Source organism: Thalassophryne amazonica, chromosome 12 (assembly GCF_902500255.1).
Source record: "Thalassophryne amazonica chromosome 12, fThaAma1.1, whole genome shotgun sequence".
Classification (NCBI taxonomy): Eukaryota; Metazoa; Chordata; class Actinopteri; order Batrachoidiformes; family Batrachoididae; genus Thalassophryne; species Thalassophryne amazonica.
The window spans coordinates 61710347-61730128 of record NC_047114.1 but is presented as its reverse complement, the minus strand read 5'-3'; the positions used below and the strand labels follow the sequence as shown (position 1 = coordinate 61730128).

The 19782-nt window shown below is 40.9% G+C and overlaps 1 protein-coding gene across 1 annotated transcript in view; it reads right to left on the bottom strand.

Moving 5' to 3' along the window:
- LOC117521254 (receptor-type tyrosine-protein phosphatase delta-like) overlaps nt 1-19782 on the bottom strand; it is a 188489-nt gene that overhangs the window by 96630 nt on the left and 72077 nt on the right. The window contains 2 exon segments of the mRNA XM_034182585.1: nt 2625-2636; nt 7708-7818. Coding sequence (XP_034038476.1) covers nt 2625-2636; nt 7708-7818 — 123 coding nt within the window.

The following is a 19782-nucleotide window of genomic DNA, read 5'->3' as shown; positions in this document are numbered from 1 at the left end:
ATCACCGGCCTCGGAGGATGTTCATTCAGTTGATTAATTTTGTAGAAAAAAAGCAGATCACAGACATGACACAAAACTAAAGTCATTTCAAATGGCAACTTTCTGGCTTTAAGAAACACTATAAGAAATCAAGAAAAAAGATTGTGGCAATCAGTAATGGTTACTTTTTTAGACCAAGCAGAGGAAAAAAATATGGAATCACTCAATTCTGAGGAAAAAATTATGGAATCACCCTGTAAATTTTCATCCTCAAAACTAACACCTGCATCAAATCAGATCTGCTCATTGACATTGACCCTGTGCCATGACATTGACCCTACGTGTCTTTTTGCAAGGAATGTTTTCGCAGTTTTTGCTCTATGGCAAGCTGCATTATCATCTTGAAAAATGATTTCATCATCCCCAAACATCCTTTCAATTGTCCAAAATATCAACATAAACTTGTGCATTTATTGATGATGTAATGACAGCCATCTCCCCAGTGCCTTTACCTGACATGCAGCCCCATATCATCAATGACCACAGTCCACGATTGCTTTTCCTTAGCCCATTGTAACCTTGTTTTTTTTCTGTTTAGGTATTAATGATGGCTTTCATTTAGCTTTTCTGTATGCAAATCCCATTTCCATTAGGCGGTTTCTTACAGTTCGGTCACAGACGTTGACTCCAGTTTCCTCCCATTCGTTCCTCATTTGTTTTGTTGTGCATTTTTCGATTTTTGAGACATATTGCTTTAAGTTTTCTGTCTTGACGCTTTGATGTCTTCCTTGGTCTACCAGTATGTTTGCCTTTAACAACCTTCTCATGTTGTTTGTATTTGGTCCAGAGTTTAGACACAGCTGACTGTGAACAACCAACATCTTTTGCAACATTGCATGATGATTTACTCTCTTTTAAGAGTTTGATAATCCTCTCCTTTGTTTCAATTGACATATCTCGTGTTGGAGCCATGATTCATGTCAGTCCACTTGGTGCAACAGCTCTCCAAGGTGTGTTCACTCCTTTTTAGATGCAGACTAACGAGCAGATCTGATATGATGCAGGTGTTAGTTTTGGGGATGAAAATTTACAGGGTGATTCCATAATTTTTTCCTCAGAATTGAGTGATTCCATATTTTTTTCCTCTGCTTGGTCTAAAAAAGTAACCATTACTGACTGCCACAATCTTTTTTCTTGATTTCTTATAGTGTTTCTTAAAGCCAGAAAGTTGCCATTTGAAATGACTTTAGTTTTGTGTCATGTCTGTGATCTGCTTTTTTTCTACAAAATTAAACAACTGAATGAACATCCTCCGAGGCCGGTGATTCCATAATTTTTGCCAGGGGTTGTATATATATATATATATATATATAGTTTGGGAATGGCTGGTCTAGACCTTACTTGTTTATGGTGTCCTGAAATGAGTTATGTTATGATTTAGCGATGTATAAATAAATTGAATGGAACGGAAGACCATACTGAGATGTGTATCCAAGTATTTTACAATAAAGACAGCTCATAAAAAGAGATAATTCCTCACATGCTTACCTAGGCTTTATCTTAAAGTTAATCAAGTCTAGCCGCATGGTTCCCCACCATTTTCTATATAGCTTGCAAGAGGCATGCACTTCAATCTTTATTAGTGGAGCTATCATTAGTCCCGTCCTCTGCGGGGAGCCTGGAGGCTAAAGACTTGGGAAACCTTGGCATCGCCGAAAGGATAACAACTATATCTCAATTCTTCTATATCTACTCAGGAACGACACTGAGCTGACATTTACGCAGCACGGTACTGTCCGCCTCAAGGACACTGCCTTCATTAACCACTGTAATAAGAGGGAATCATCATATCCCCCACAATATCTAAAAATCCAAATTAATTTTAAATGTCAGTCAATAGGGGTGGCATAGAAGCAACAGCTGTGAGGAAAGCAGATGAATATATTACAGCTGCTTGTGCAGGCACATTGCCATTCCTGAAAATATGATGAAAGTTTAGTGTTAGTCACAATTCTGGTGCTTCATGATGTGAATTGGGCGACCCCACCGAAAATTCAGCCCACGAGAATGCACAAGCACAATCTAGGAGTGCAGGAATGCAATGCAGAAAAACAAAAATGTGATGGCATGAGAGCCGGAAGCATTACACGTGACGAAACAAAAGATGCTGACAGACAACAGTGAGATGCGACTAGACAGCAAGTTCAATACCGTCGCAGTTCAAACACATCAACACTTTGTGCCATGCACCTGTGCCATCAGTCAGTCAACACACATGCAAAGAGGTGCTCCTTTCTCTTTCTCTCTCACTCCTTCCATGCAAACATTGCCTCTTTTTAATCTTCCAATTCTTGGGTCTCCATGACAACAAGATCATACCATGCAGAAAACATTGATCGGGGAGTGAACGCAATACCAAGGGTTCTGCACACAAGGCCTCACAATGCACGGTGCTGCGTAGGCAGACCACTTCATTCTAGCAGCTCAGGGGATTCAACTCAATTTGGAGACAATTTATAAATCATTTCTATTTAAATCTAGTCCATTGTCCTTTAATTCATTTATCTTTTTTGTTTCTCTCTGTTTCAATAAGTAATGCTTTCTGAAACAAAGGAGTAACAAAAGAAAAGAAAAAGCACACCAACCTTCTCGAAGCTCTGAGGGATGGAAGGGGGTTGATGCAGAACACAATGACGTGAGGGGGGAGAGAGAGAACGGGGAAACACAGAGAGAATAAAAACGGCCAGCGCAAAGCCACACACACACACACACACCTTTCACACCTCGCGCAATCCTCACACACATGCACACACCTTTCACACTTCACGCAATCCTCACACACATTTCCTTCCACCAAGGCCCAATTGTCCTCTGATGACCCCTTTCTATGTTACTACAACTTAATTCAAAAGCAACTGGATGTCTTGTTTTAGTCTTTATTTATTGGCTTCTTCTACCAAAAATACTACCTTGGGTTTAGGAACCCAAGTTAGCAGTGGAAGGGTGGGGTTGGGCAAGTGTGTCTTGAGCAATAACCCAACGGGTTTGTTCAGGTACAGCAAAGCATGACATTATTGTTGCCCTGAAAAGTCATTAAGGCAACCTCAACCTCAAAGCATTTGTTGGGTCATTCCACTGGGTGGACATGTGATGTGGTTCTTGGTGACAACATGCTGTGCTTTCTTCCTGCACCACTTGACAAGTCTATCAAAAAAAACAAACAAACAAAAAAAACAAAAAAACCCACAACCAGCAATCTACTTATGGGTGAGGTGGCCTTAAAAACCTTCCAGGGCAATATCGATGATGTCCTCTGTTATTGACCTGACCAATTCTGTATGGTCATCAACAGAGATTTTCAATCTATGAAGGGTTATAATTTGAGATCCCAAACCAGTTCATTGTCAAGTGAATAACACAATAGATTGTTTTGTTCCACACAATATCAGAATTGGTCTACTTCCTCAAATTGGTCCAGACCTCATTTAAATTCCAATGCAGTGTATGAATCCCAGAAGTGCACCACGCTACTATGTGAAACTGGAGGTGGTGCAGTTTTGGAAGCTGGATAATATCAGACACATTGTTAAAATTTCAAGACTTTTTATGTATTTAAGGGAACTGAAACTCCAATCCTTACCCTAACCCAAAGTCTAAAACACTTTAGCAAAATGTGATTTACAAGGTTGCTAATGCTGCGTTTACACATAATGACGCATCACGAATGCCACGAAGTATACATTCTTGGCCGCTGATCACAAATGCGATGATTCGGGGCAGAGGCGTCAGGTGTCCTCAGGAACTGCTGCAACCTGTTACAACACATTACGATTAATGGCACGTGTTGCTGGAGAATTATCAGGAACCATTACGCACAGTCAAGAATAATGTTCCATGTTCTTGTGCGCTGTTGCACGTAACAGTGCATCGTTAAGTTCTGTCACGTTGTGAATGATGCGACTTGTCTCCACACACACTCCCATATTCATCCAACCGTCAGTTGCTGAACAATTCAGTTTGCTCCAGTTTGCTCCTTTAAATCCACAGCAGAAGAACTTTGTGATTGCATACTTAGTTGGGCTCTGTGCCATGGAGTGGTGCAAAAAAGAGGAGGAAACTGAGAGAGCCAGATGTGTGGCTCCACGTGGCTATCCTCACGCGTTTTCCCAAACATCAGGCACACGCAGCAGGTGAAACACGTGCAGGAGCGCACTGAGGAGCACTGGAACGAAACTTTTAGCCGACTTGGTGTCACTGTCCTTCTTCGGCATACTGCAGCAATGAAGCTGAATGCGGTGCAGCAGGGTTTAATTGTGCACACGTCAGAGAAGAACGCTGTCATGCTCTATTAAAGATCAAGCCGGATCAACACGCTCAGTTGCGACCTCCACGACATGAGGCAAAATGAGGGTGGTGTGTGACATTCATGGAAGATTTTTTGACAGCCAAAAACATGCTCCATGAAAATCACAAATATCACGCACCAACACGCACTATTAAGAAACGTATTCAGATGCGTTAATTCACGTTAAGAATGTCAGGAATGTGCCAAGAATGATGCAAATATGACATTCGTAACACGTCTTGTCAATGTGTAAACGCAGCATAAGCAGCTGAGACGTCAGCTTAGAGCCTCATTTCAATTCCACAAGCATGCAGCAACCTTCAGGAAGTGGCAGCTACTTTAGCACAAAAACTTCTGATTTGATCCCCCATCCAATAGTGCACACAACTTTCTTACAAGTTAAGAATTACTGAAAGGGAAGAGCTGATGTTAAAAGCCTTGTGAGACATCTCTAACCCAGATATCATCTCAAAAATGAAATTTGATGAATCATTTTCTAAAATCACTCAGAGACTTGGTGCTGCCTTTATAAAACAAATATGGCTGAAGCACCATCATGCTTCTTGCCATCCGCATTATGTCCTTGCCTACTTGCTAATGTTAGCCACCTCATTCATGTTCCCAATGAAGGTCTTTAAGTTGCTCTTGCACCAGGCAGAGTTCGGCTCTGTTTTGTGCCGTCATGAGCCAAGCTGCAACTTGGTGCACCTTATCTAACTGTCCCAGAGCACCACCTGCCTGCTCCCATTTGGCATCATGTCCTCCTGAACAGTCATGCCCCTTGGCAAAAGACTCCCACCCACCTTGGCCCTACCCATGATAACCACAAGATGGCGCAGGTTAGGCGTGGTCCACAATCCACCCTCAATTCACAATATCTCAGATTCTTTCCATGCTTCAGAATATTTGTTGTGCCTACACTCAGCACTCGGCTGGTTTGATGTCGAAATTTTTATTTTGAGTGCAACACATTCAGAAGAATATCTGTGGTAGCCACCCTACCATTCTTACTGACCCCTTCACACATAATGGACGGCATTTAGATGAAAACGGCGAAACAGTGTGAAACAGTTCGAAATTAGTGCACCATGAAACATGGAGGCGACAGGCAGGCGTGCACAAACCAGGTGCAAGAGTTCGTGCACGCATCGGTGTCTTTCGGGCAGGAACACACAGTGCCAGCTGCGGCACATCGCACCGCTTATGTGGAGGAAATATAAAAAAAAAAAACAGCTGGTACCTGTGGGACCACATCGCGCCGGTTATGTGGAATATAAAAAAATAAAACCAGCTGGTACCTGTGGGACCACATTGCACCGCTTATGTGGAATTAAAAAAATAATAAAACCAGCTGGTACCTGTGGGACCACATTGCGCCGCTTATGTGGAATAAAAAAAAAAAACATAAAACCAGCTGGTACCTGTGGGACCACATCCCGCCACTTATGTGGAATATAAAAAAAATAAAACCAGCTGGTACCTGTGGGACCGCATCACGCCGCTTTTTCCACATTGGCTAATGTGGAAAAAAAGAGAAAAAAACATACAACCCACTGGACGCGAACTCGCGCCATCAAAAGCTCTGATTACCAGTCAGAGACTTTATCACTGAGCTATGGAACTGCTCTTTGAGAGCTGTGGAAATCTGCCTCATATCATGAAGGACATGGAAGTATTACAAAAAAATTTAAATCACACACCATATAAAAACACCGCATTTATCAAACGAGCAATACAAATATGATCAGTCTGTTCCTCTGTAAATGACCCACGGTCACAGACATACAGTCATGAAATGACATGAATGAGAAGTAGTTCGTTCGTCTCATTCATGTCCACATCTGCTGATGCGTCTCCAACCGGCCGCGCGTACGTGTCTTGTGGACAGTGCACCGCAGGACACCGCATCATGTGGAACAGAGCTCACCTGGGTGATGTGACAGTGAGATCTTTGCAGAACTTTGCACTATGTGGGAAGGGGCCCTATCAAATCATTGTCAACTATCCTCAAAAAAGTGCACACAAATTTCTTCTTCTATGAAGGTACTTCAAAAAGATCTCAGCTTCACCCAGAAAACATTACAAGTGAAGGATTGCCATTGTATTATTTTTCAACAGTCTCCCTTAAATTCATTGCACTCGGTCCACTGAATGTTCAAGCTTCACTATCCCTTCATCGAAAAACGTCATATCTTGGACCTCCAGATACTCCACAACAGCATGACTCGGCCAAGAACGTTTTGAAGTATCCTCATAACTCATTTCATCCACACTTGAGAAACATGGCAAGTTTCACACAGTTCTGTTCCATAGTTAACATCACGACTTGCTCAATGTGATCTGGATCAGTGGATACACAAACAAAAAAACCGACGGACGGACAAGTGGAAGCCATTCTAATATTGCTCTTGACCAAAAACAATCCATTAGGGTGGATTTTTTGTTTTTACCTTGAAGACCGAAACAAGAACTCCAGTTGCTTTTCACTCAACTTATAGACATTATCACAATAAAGTCGTCTTATGTCTTATCTTCACCTGGATGATGAATCCTCATCGATGTTTCAACATTTGATTGTCTGCAGGATATCTCAAAAAGATTCTGAAGGGTTAAAATGAAAATTTGTGTGGGTCAAGGAAGAGTTCATTTGATTTTGAGATAGATTTAAATGAGATGTTTGGACCTGCATCTGGATGTCAAACTGCTTCAAAAACTAATCAGCAATTCCTTAACCTAAATCCCACTCCATCAATGTTTGAAATCTGTTGAATAGTTTTTGGGATGTCCTGCAGGCATAAACACAGATGAAAAGCTCTTTGGCAGAGATTGCTGGAACGTATCCATTGTGGATGTGATCTTTCAACCATAAGCTAATGATCCTCCAGCACCCACAGTCCAGCGGTTATAGGATAGATATAGGTAGAAAAGGATACAGTGGATGACCTGTAGATGCCACTAAATTTCACCAATTGAAGAGGAAATGTCATCCTGATTAGTTCATTTCCAATTACACTGAAATCTTCCAATTAATCTGTACATCATTTGTGAAGCAATTTCAAACTATTAATCTGCCTCAAGTACAGAAACCATTTTAGTAAGTGGATCAGTGACGTATTCTTGCAGTTAAACCGAGGTGTGTTCCCACATCAGTTACATTGTAGGAGTTACCACCAAGGTTTAAGAGAAGTGGGCTTGTTAAGGGTGGTTGTGAAAAAAATACAAATCAACAGGATAAACACATACTGTAGACAATGGATGGGTTAGTAATATACATCAAAATGCACAGTTATACCAAAGGAAATAATCTGGTTTATGCCCTATGAGCAGTAAGGTGTGTGTGTGCAGGTGCGTGCATGTATGTGCACTCCGTGTCACAGTCCTACCTCGCACATACAGGTTGGCAGGAGAGGAGTAGCGTACGCCTTGAGAGTTGTTGGCTACACACTCATATTTTCCTTGGTCTGTTTCATCGCTGTTTTCTATCTGTAATGCTCCTGTGAGAAAGAAAGAGAGAAAGATTTTACTTTGGTTTGTAGGAAGCGTTTGTGCTTCAGTCCTTCCTTCCCTTGAATCCTTTTCTTTTCATCCTGAGCTTTTTGGCTCCTGGACTCTTTGTGCTTCCGTTACATTTTGACCCTGGGGTCTTCTCTTTGTTGCTTCAACACCCTGTAAAGTCAGCATTGTTATTTTTAGTGAAATTTCCTCTGAATGGGACACAGTCTCTCATTGTACACTTAAAAAAGTCACTTCAATATTATGATGGATTAATATCATTGTTCAAATCATTTGAAATGAGTTTTCTTCTTTGGTACCTACTTAATGAGTTCTATAACCTAAGATTCTAATCCAGTTACATTTGTTCCACAAATCTGATTGGTTAATCGTGTGAGATTTCCGGCCATAAAATTAGGGAATAACCCTGTTGTGTCTGATGATTTGTGGATGTTAATGCTGGAATTTATGGTGGCAAATTGAGTTTGTAAAATTGTAAAACGGCTATTTAGCACCGTAATCCAGCATTAAGATCCGCAAATCATCACACACAAGTGGCTTATTCCCATTCTAATCCAATTTCATTGTTTGCACGGTTTATTTTTCTGTAAGTAATTTGGTCAGCAAAGCTTACCATAACAACATCGTCGTCACTCCAGCGCCATTATTGACATCTGTGTAGCAAAGCGGTCAGGGCGCGGAGTAACAAATCAAATGTGAAACGGTTGAAAATTTTGCCACTGTCAAATTGATATTGTACTTTGTTTGGTATTTTAATTTCAGTGTTACTGAGATTTTTGAAGCAAAAAAAAAAAAAAAAAAAGCAAACAAACAACAACAACAAATAATAAGAAGGTTTTGGCTTCAAATGTGACCACAGGTTTCGCAATGTTCCCCATTTCCCATGAAAGCCAAATTCATCACCTATATTTATGTTTATTTGCCCCATTTAGTGTGAAAAATGTGTTTTTTTCATTTGTTTTGGCTGCCCAGAATCAGTGATGGTTAGTCATTTTTTCTTAATGTTTTATTTGGTGTTTTATGTATTTGTAATTTTATTACTGTGTTTAATAAATTACTGTTTTATATATTTGGTGTTTTGCTGTCTTTTATTGCATTTTATGCAGAATATGGTAGGAAGGTCATGTATATAAAAAAGTTATTATTCATTCCTTGGGTGAGCAGAGCGGTACAACCAGGACCGGCCACATGCAGACAGACAAACATGTTCACTCACACTTCTAGATCGCTTAACCTGCATGTCTTTGGAAGTGGGAGGAAATGTTTGGAAGCATGTTTAAATTAAAATAATTGTGCTAATCCAAATTGTATATTTACCCACCCCCCACCAATAAATAAATAAATAAATGGCCTTCAGTAGCCTAATATAGACTTCACAGTTAAGCAGGAAAGCAATTATAATTCCCTAGAGCAAGATCCTAAATTAGGGAGGGGTGTTATTTCAAAAAAATTGGAAATCTTTTATTCTTGTAGAAATTGTTTTATTCTTTTACTTCTGTTTTTATTTATGTATTTGAATTTTTTATTCATTTTTAATTATTTATTCAATTTTATGTTGACTTGTTTTATGTAAGGCGTCATTATAAGCTAGTTAAATTAAATTAAATTAAATCTATAAATGTTTGCATGGAATATGGAAATATACATGGAATAAACCATAGCAGGATAAATTTTGGGTCATTTGGTTCCAAAAACCCATATAGACAGAGCCAGTGAAGATATCGGTTCAAAAATCGCCAAAAATATCGCCGAAAATGTCTTATCTTGAGAACCGCTGCACCTAGAGACTTTAAATTTGGCTCCAAATGTTGCTTGACCCCAAGTTTATAGTCGACTTTTATAGTAACAATAAGCCTATCTGGTGTTTTTTAAGCGTAATTGACAAAAAAACTAATTTCAGTACATATGTTACGATCAGTTGTAACAAACAAAATCTTTGTAGTGTTTATTTCAGGAACATCAGTTGAGTATAATCATCACATGTAAAGAATGACATGGTGACAATGAACTAATAATAAGCAACAGAGTGGTTTCCTACGTCAACAGCACATATACGACACACACGTTACTTGAAATTTTCAAACGTTCTGTCCATATGGGTTTTTGGAACCAAATGACCCAAAATTTATCCTGCTATGGTTTATTCCATGTATTCCATATTCCATGCAAACATTTATAGATTTCCAAATTTTTTGAAATAACACCCCTCCCTACCTAAATGCCTACACTGGTCCCGATGTGGCAGCACCTCCAGCATCGGTGTGTGAATGAATGAATGTTTCTGCATTAAATGAAAAAATGCAACATAAATACAGGCCGTTTTCCCCATCTCCATTAAAACGTGAGCAGACACTGAAACGAATTCAGATTCAAGGCATGCACGCCCAAAGTTTGGGAGTCAAAACGAAGTCTCAAAACAACTTTTAAAAAACTTCGATGTCACCTAAAGTGTCCTTTGTTCTGTGCCTGTACAAGCCAGTGGTTTTATTCGTTACCTCTCACTGCTTCTACAAAGAATGCTTTTTCCATCTAGAAGTTAGCTGGCATAGACTGCACAGCTTCACCCCATGGCAACAACCCAGCGATGTTCTGTCACTTCTTTTACTGACTCTCTTCTTATCCTCCTATACTGTGATTGCAGCACGATAAAGAGTGCCTCTGTAAATGTGCTATAATTATGCACAGCACAAGCCAGGGTTTCTTGTTTTACACAGTGTGCTATTCGTACTGCAAATTTTTATTTTCGCTAAGGGCTTCTTGAATTTCGAACAGTGTTCTTTTTTTCTCAGCCTGCTCTGTCAAGTACGCCTCCTCTGAAACTGTCTTTGACATGGCGCCCGAGGAAGAAGCAGAAAGGATTAAGCTCTCAAAATTGAAAGGGTGAGTGCAATGTACACATGAAGGATGGGGGCTGACACGCCCAACCACTCTGTCTGATTTACACACACACACACACATATATATATATATATATATATATATATATATATATATATATATATATATATATATATATATATATATATATATATATATATATATATATATATATATGCTCATTCCTGTTCCTGTTCAGTTTGTATCACTGCAGTTTTAATCATACACAGCAGCTAAAGCCAGCACAAACACTACGTGATGATACAGTGTAATAGTGCTGCATCAATGTTAGACAGTGCTGCATCAACATAATGCAGGATCGTATCACTGAAGAAACACAGAGCACATTATGGTGTGCACATCTATCTGTGCAGCAAAGGAGGACATAAGATACAATTATTATTATACCATGATTGATTGTTCGCGTCTGCCTTGTGCAGTTGCCTAGTTCACACATAATATAAAATATAGAACATAACGTCCTGTGTGAGACAAGTTATTATTAGATGTTTATGTGGATAACAAACACAAAACACATTTTCTGAACACATAGATTTTGTTCAATCAGACTTTCCAAATACATTGTCAAATGTGCTGGCAAAAGTGTTCATCTTAATAAAATAATAATACTATAGGACCAAGTAATACACTGTGTACACACAATAGCATTTTGAGTGCTATACATTGCATTTTTTTTTCTATTTTAACCTCTCTCTGGTCACTCCAAGACTCTGTGGGTGTGGACATCTTCATGTGTGCACCTTGAAAGTTGTCTCCTGTCAAGGTGTGCAGCTTTTATTTATTATTATTATTTCTCTCTGTTACTTTCGTTTTGGGGTCTCAACAACGGAAACGTACATCTTCACCTCTCACAAATTTCTTACAGATGTACATGGACATTGGGCGTGGATGAGTGTGCCATTACGTTTCTTTTGGCAGGTTCCCATTTACTGAATTACTAATGTGTGCATGTACGTGTGTGTGTGCACACACCTGTGTGCTTCTGTATGTGTCTCTCTGCTTGTAATAACAAACATATAACATAAGTGCAAATTATGAAGTAATATCGGATACACAGCAGCAGTTGTATCTCTAAAGTTTTGAACTTGCTTGAAATACAGTGATGTGGTCTCATCTTATGAACACACACATTACTGCAGTTGCTCCATATATGCTTTAATACAGTGCGTGTTTCTGTATCCTTTCATACTGCATCATTGTGCAGAGTAAGTCTTTAGATATTCACACAAATATTTCTTATTTTTTATTTTAATAAGCATAAAATTGAACCAGTTCAATTAGAATCATGGGTTTTTATGATGCATCGGACTGTTGGATATGGAATCAATATCACTGCTGGATTGAATCTGCATGCCCTTATTGCACACAAATTATTTCTAAGTGTTGTTTTTGAAATTACAAGAAGACTGATCAATAAATGCAGAAGTCTAAATTACATGTTTTTGCGAGCTCAGAGAGAATGTTTGAGTTGTTAAGTCAGCTCGGGTGCACCTATGTGTTTTGTGTATACAAGAGGGTCGAGCGAGCTGAGGTCGCGCTAGCTGAAGCTGTCATCCATTTGCTTCTGCCGTTAGATGAAAGGAAAACAGCCCGTGCCCTCCTCTTTCTTTCTGCTTTTCCATCTCATATACCCCATGGCACAGGCCAGAGTTGGGAGATAAACAATTAAATTATCTGCTCCACAAACACAGCTCATTCTGCAGAAATGGGCGGAGGCAGCAGCAGAAGGAGAGGAAGACGGTGTGAAGAAGTGATGGAGCCGGACAGGTGGAGCTTTACAAACATGAACCTATCTGACAGTTGAAGGCAGCTCATACGGCGAAGCATCAGCACAAACTTAAAAATGGCAATCAAATCTTCTGATGTGCAAAACATGGCAATATCTTACACGGAGGAAGACAGATTCTCAGAAACACACGAGGTAAGTAGCAGTGAACAAACTGCCAAAAGAATGATGGTGCAGAAAACAAGGAAAAAAAAAACTGCACAAAGGAGAAGTGAAAGGTAGCGGAGAAAAAGAGAGGGAAAGCACTTTGTTTGTGAGTCTGGAAGCTGCTGACGGACCCGAAATGAGATGTGAGTTCAGTAAATTGAGCTGCTGTGAAATCGGGGTTGGCGTATTAGATCTGCTTGGCTGACTCTCAGCTGGTCAGGTGACAATAGCTGCTGCTAACCCAGTAACTCATCCAGAACATCTGGGTCAAACCTGGAGCCCTCCCCCCAAGCTGACAAATTAGCTTTTTAAGTGTGGCTGGAGGAGTCACTAACCATAACTTAAAAATAATCCACCGGGCTGTAATTGGGTCAAATTTTGTGTTTTCTATTCCCAGCATGCACTGGGATAGAGTCCTTTTTATTCATGTTGGTATATGTTAGTAGGAGGAGGAGAAGTCCTTTATAGGACCGGAATCCCATAGGACTGGTGGTCATCCATGGATGCTAAATTGTGAAGCAGATGAGATTCAAAGACTCCCTGTGGATAGTTTACCGATCCATCACAGGTTATTTCCCCAGCTGAGACTCACAACCATTTAGAGCTAGGAGGACTGGGACAATGCAGAAAAAGTATCTTGTCCAAGGACACAGACAGATAGCATGAAGCACACTCTGGGAATTGAACCCAGGTCTACCTATTGGGAGTCCAACTCTGATTTCTCACTCTACTACTTAGCAAAAGCTGCTACTTATCTTTTCAGTTACCTTCACATTCATTCATACATTTTCTATACTCGCTTGCTCCAATCAAGGGTCACAGGGGGATCTGGGGAGGGGCTGGAGCCTATCACTGCAGTCGTAAGAGGGGAAGCACTGTACACCCTGGACATGACACTAGTCTATCTCAAGGCCACATATCGGCAGACAAACACATTCACACACACACGCACACCTATGATCAATTTGGAGTCATCAGTTCATCTAACCTGCATGTCTTTGGAAGTGAGAGGAAGCCGCAGGACCCACAGGGAGAACATGGAAACTCCACACAGAAAAGACCAGGTGGGAAGTGAACCCACGACTTTCTTGCTGTGAGGCAACAGTGCTAACCACTAAGCCAATGTGCCATTCCCTTCATATTCAGTTCACTTTATATTAAGTTGGCATTACAGTCTGTTGACTTTATCTTCACTTGTTTCTTACTGAATTTGCTTCAAATATAGCTCAGTTTAAAAGCACTAAAGAAGAACCAACATAGCGTTAAAACAGACAAAAAGGCAATAACTTTATCATGTGGAATCTCACCGAATTGGTCCTCCTGACACGTGCACACATAGCGGACGACTGTATGCTGAATGCCGTCCGGAGTGGCAGCAAAAGTTACGGCCACAAATCTTGAGCAGTCCCCACATATACCACGCAAGAGCTACTAACATGCCACGCAGCACACACATGAAAGATGAGCAGGTGTAGCGGCTGCACTCTGCGTTGTGTTGTTAAGACTCCGCCCATTCGCTCCCCTCGGGATGCGAACTCACGAGCTCCAGCATGGGAGTCGGACTCTCTAACCAGAAGGCTAAAACCCAGGGTTCTGGCCTTGTGACCAGAGAATCCTTTTGAGCTGTTGGGAGTGAGGTTTACTAACTACATCTGCACAGTGACACCTGCTGGCCTCCGTTACACAGGCACTTACACGTCCTTTGCCAGTGGTGGGCACAGCTAACCAAAAAGTTAGCTTTGATAACCGCGAATCCGCTAACTGAAAGTTACCTTTTATAACGCTAAACCAATAAACCGCTGATTTAGCAGAAGTTACAGCTAACCGCTAACTTTTAGTACTGACTCGGTACACTGTCAGCTACTATTAAGCCAGTTCTGAGTTTAAGCACTGGGGAGGCTTCAGAGTAAACTCAAAGGTGACCACAAACCCCAAACGAACAAGAAGCCAGAGCTTCTGTCTTTATGTACACTGCCTGCTGCTGCCCTCCCCACAAAAGTTTCATTTACTTTCCACAACTACAACACAAACAGTGAGCAGGAGACATGAAACGCAAAGCACTTTTTACTCATGGTTTCATTTGTAAACAACTAATTCTGGACAGTTTATCAACATTAGTGGTAACTGTCATTTTTATAAAGTGAAAATATCACACATATCTTTTAAACTAATGCGCTAATTCTGAAGGTTTGAGCGTGAACAGCCACACGTTCCAAAAGGCATTATAGGAAAATGAGTCTCCTTCACTGGGTGGTTGGTTTATTTATTTGTAAAAAACACAAGTTACTGTAACATGTGTGTTGTTTTTTTTTTTTTTTTTACAAATAATGGTGTATTTATACAGTGAGGAAAAAGTTCTCCCACTTAGAAATTATGGAGGGGTCTGAAATTTTCATCTTAGGTGCATGTCCACTGTGAGAGTCATAATCTAAAAAAAAAAAAAAAAAAAAAAAAAAAAATCCGGAAATCACAATGTATGATTTTTTAATAATTTATTTGTATGTTACTGCTGCAAATAAGTATTTCAACACCTGTGAAAATCAATGTTAATATTTGGTACAGTAGCCTTTGTTTGCAATTACAGAGGTCAAACGTTTCCTGTAGTTTTTCACCAGGTTTGCACACACTGCAGCAGGGATTTTGGTCCACTCCTCCATACAGATCTTCTCTAGATCTTTCAGGTTTAGAGTTTCAGCTCCCTCCAAAGATTTTCTATTGAGTTCAGGTCTGGAGACTGGCCAGGCCACTCCAGGACCTTGAAATGCTTCTTACGGCGCCCCTCCTTAGTTGCCCTGGCTGTGTGTTTGGGGTCACTGTCATGCTGGAAGACCCAGCCATGACCCATCTTCAATGCTCTCACTGAGGGAAGGAGGTTGTTTGCCAAAATCTCGCAATACATGACCCCATCCATCCTCCCTTCAATACAGTGCAGTCGTCCTGTCCCCTTTGCAGAAGAGCACCCCCAGAGTATGACGTTTCCACCCCCATGCTTCACGGTTGGGATGGTTTTCTTGGGGTTGTTCTCATCCTCTAAACATGGTAAGTGGAGTTGATTCCAAAAAGCTCTATTCTAGTCTCATCTGACGACATGACCTACTCCAATGCCTCCTCTGGATCATCCAGATGGTCACTGGTGAACTTCAAACAGGCCTGGACATGTGCTGGCTTGAGCAGGGGGACCTTGCTGCCCTGCAGGATTTTAAACCATGGCAGCATCATGTGTTATGAATGTAATCTTTGTGACTGTGGTCCCAGCTCTCTTCAGGTTATTGACCAGGTCCTCCTGTGTAGTTCTGAGCTTTCTCAGAATCATCCTTACCCCACAAAGTGAGATCTTGCATGGAATCCCAGACCGGGGGAGATTGACAGTCATCTTGTGTTTCTTCCACTTTCTAATAAATAATCATAACAGTTGTTGTCTACTACCAAGCTGCTTGCCTGTTGTCCTGTAGTCAATCCCAGCCTTGCGCAGGTCTACAGTTTTGTCTCTGGTGTCCTTAGACAGCTCTTTGGTCTTGGCTATGGTGGACAGGTTGGAGTGTGATTGATTGAGTGCATGAACAGGTGTCTTTTATACAGGTAACAAGTTCAAACAGGTGCAATTAATACAGATAAAGAGTGCAGAATAAGAGGGCTTCTTAAAGAAAAATTAACAGGTCTGTGTGAGCCAGAATTCTTGCTGATTGGCAGGTGTTCAAATACTTATTTGCAGCAGTAACATACAAATAAACTATTAAAAAAATCAGACATTGTGATTTCTGGATTTTTTTTTTTTAGATTCTGTGTCACGCAGTGGACATGCACCTAAGAAGAAAATTTCAGACCCATGATTTCTAAGTGGGAGAACTTGCAAAATTGCAGGGTGTTCAAATACTTATTTTCCTTACTGTAAATATGTAATTTTTTCCATTTAAAAAAAAGGCATTTGAAAAATTGAAAATTCTGCTTTTGAATTATAATTCACAATGAATAGCGACCAACAACCAGGACCATTAAACTTAACGCCACTTCTGTCCTCAGATAATAATTAAATAAATAAACAAGATATCCAGTTCATGCCACTCAGTCATGGCCAGACAGGACATGTCCATCCCAAATGTGCATGGCAAGTGTGCGCCATATATATATATATATATATATATATATATATGTATGTATATGAGGTCTGTTAGAAAAGTATCCGACCTTTTTATTTTTTGCAAAAACCTGATGGATTTGAATCACGTGTGCTTGCATGAGCCAACCTTGAACCTTCGTGCGCATGCGTGAATTTTTTCACGCCTGTCGATTGTGTCAGTTGCTGGCAAGCAGCCTTTGTGTGAGGTCGTGTGTAGTGCTCTTGGCGGATTTTCATTGCAAGGAAAATGGCGGAACGACTGGAGCAGCGCTACTGCATCAAATTTTGCCAGAAACTGGGCAACAGCCAGGTGGAAACCATTCGGAAGATTCAGACGGCTTTCGTTGATGATCCTATGGGCATTACACAGATTAAGGAGCGGTACAACCGGTTTAAAGATGGCCGCACAACAGTGGAGAGCGAGCCGCGCTCCAGTCGGCCATCAACATACTGAAATGACCAGATCATTTCCACAGTGAACGCTGTGGTGATGCGGGACCGTCGTGTAACTATTGGAGAAATTGTGGAAGAGGTGGGCATCATTTTTCAGAGTCCAGCATGTCCTGTGAGACTTCAACATGAAGGTGCTTTTGCTCCGCCGTCAGCAGCTTCGGCACGAATTTCACCGCCATTCTTTTCATGGCCAAATCTTCTGTCATAGTAGAATGTGCCAAAAAAGTGCTGATGTCCACCTCTTACGCAATTTCTTTGATAGTCACACGACGGTCCCGCATCACCACAGCGTTCACTTTGGAAATGATGTGGTCATTTCAGCATATTGATGGCCGACCGGAGCGCGGCTTGCTCTCCACCATTGTGCGGACGTTTTTAAACCGGTTGTACCGCTCCTTAATCTGTGTGATGCCAATAGCATCATCACCGAAAGTCGTCTGAATAATCCGAATGGTTTCCACCTGGCTGTCGCCCAGTTTCTGGCTAAATTTGATGCAGTCGCGCTGCTCCAGTTGTTCCGCCATTTTCCTTGCAATGAAAATCTGTCGAGAGCACTCCACACATCCTCACGCAAAGGCTGCCTGCCAGCAACTGACGCAATCGACAGGCGTGAAAAAATTCACGCATGTGCACGATGGTTCAAGGTTGGCTCATGCAAGCACACGTGAGTCAAATCCATCAGGTTGTATATATATATATAAAATTTAACACAATAAACCGGTTCGTGGAGCTTGCATGTCCAGTCCAGCGCACGCGCACATTGGGTGAGTGGCGGCCGGTTGCAGAGCAGGGTGGCTGGAGGTTGTTGGAGTGTTCAGTCACCTCCAGAAGTGCTGTTCCTCAACAGTCATATAAAAGGGAAAGTGTGTGTGTTAACGCCTCACAAGTTGTCTCACAAGTTGTGCACGTGAGTTGCAGAGATGATGTGGTGAGGGGTACAAGGTGCCTGCATGATGATTTGGCAAGGGTGTTCATCGCTGGGATTTTTTTTTTTTTTTGGTTTGCACAAAAATCAAGTGACACGTGAGCGCCACTCTTTGACTGAGGTGAGGGGACAGTGAACAGCTGAGAACCTCACGCCAAACTGCGTGAATTTTCTCGCAGATGCCGTTCACAGGCTGTCGCAGCCCAGTGAGATACTAGCCTAATTTTGGAAGTACCAGGACCCTGAAGACTAAGATCACTGTTTTCATCAAAGATATTTACATCACCAAACACCTCTGTTCCGTGGTGTCATGACTCCAAGAGCTCTTCCCAGATGTTTTGTGACCTCATAGGCTGGCCACCTAGTGATAGGAATCCCATTGCTGAGAAGAGTAAATCTCTCAGCAAGTTTTCCCCTTTCATTATATACAGTGGTGGGCACACTTCCGATAATCCGATAAGAGATAATTATCAAAGATAATGTTTTCATTATCGGATTATCTTTTTAGATAAATTTAAAAACCATCATCGGACTAATTATCTTCCGATGAATTGCCGTCCGATAACTTTTAGACCGATAACATAGTAAACCAAGCTGAACAGTAAAAACCATTTTTAAAACTTTAAAGCAGTTGAGACCTACCTGTTAAAAGTTTCCTAATAAGTTATGTTGTTCTACCCTCTGCAAACATTCTTTGGGTCGCTTTTGATGTTTTCAAAAGTGATCGTGTTAAAAATCAATTTCAGCTTCTTAGTAATTGCAAATGTACCAGAGACAACACCGGAGTTTATCGATTATCTGTAACTTCTGATACATTTTTGGGTGGTTTATCTTTATCAAAGGTAACTTTTCAGTTATCTTGTTATCAAAGTTAATTTTTTGGTTATTTGTGCCCACCACTGATTATATACAGATATACTTCTGATGGCTGAGTCCAAGAAGTTATTGAAAGTCTGGACCACTGCAAAACAAGACACTTCAACTTCTCAATCTGTTTTTGCAACTGTTGCAAAAAGAGTTTTCACTGATCACAAAGATCACTGAACCTTTCCTTACCGACAAAGGCACAAAAGCTACTGGACTCCATGACCTTATTGAACACCCAGTCTGTGCAAGCATTGAACAGAAAAGGACCCTGAACACATTACTGCTGAACACCAGAATTCACTGGGGAAAAAAAAAAAAATCACAGACTGCCTTGACTCTTCACAGCACCGAAAGTGTCTGTATACCGGCTATGATATCCAGCAACTTATTAGGGATCCCATAAATTCTCAGGATATTCCACAAAACACATTAAACAACTGAATCAAATGCTTTATGAAAATCAACACAGGTTGCAAAGAAGGACTCATATTCATACTTGCAGTCAATCAATATTTGCAGAACTAGGATGTGGTTTGTAGTTGCCTTCTTGGTTGTAAAACCAGAGTGCTCTGGTCTCTGAGCAGCAAGTAGCTGGCACTGAATCCTGTGACCCTTGAAAGCACCTTTCCTGGGCTTAGGGCCCTGTCACTTCGGGAGTAAGTTGATGATGTGTGGAGTAACTTCCCGGTTAACCCGTACTACGAAAGGTGGATAGGTTTTGATCGAGGTATGCTGCCATGGCAATTTATGCT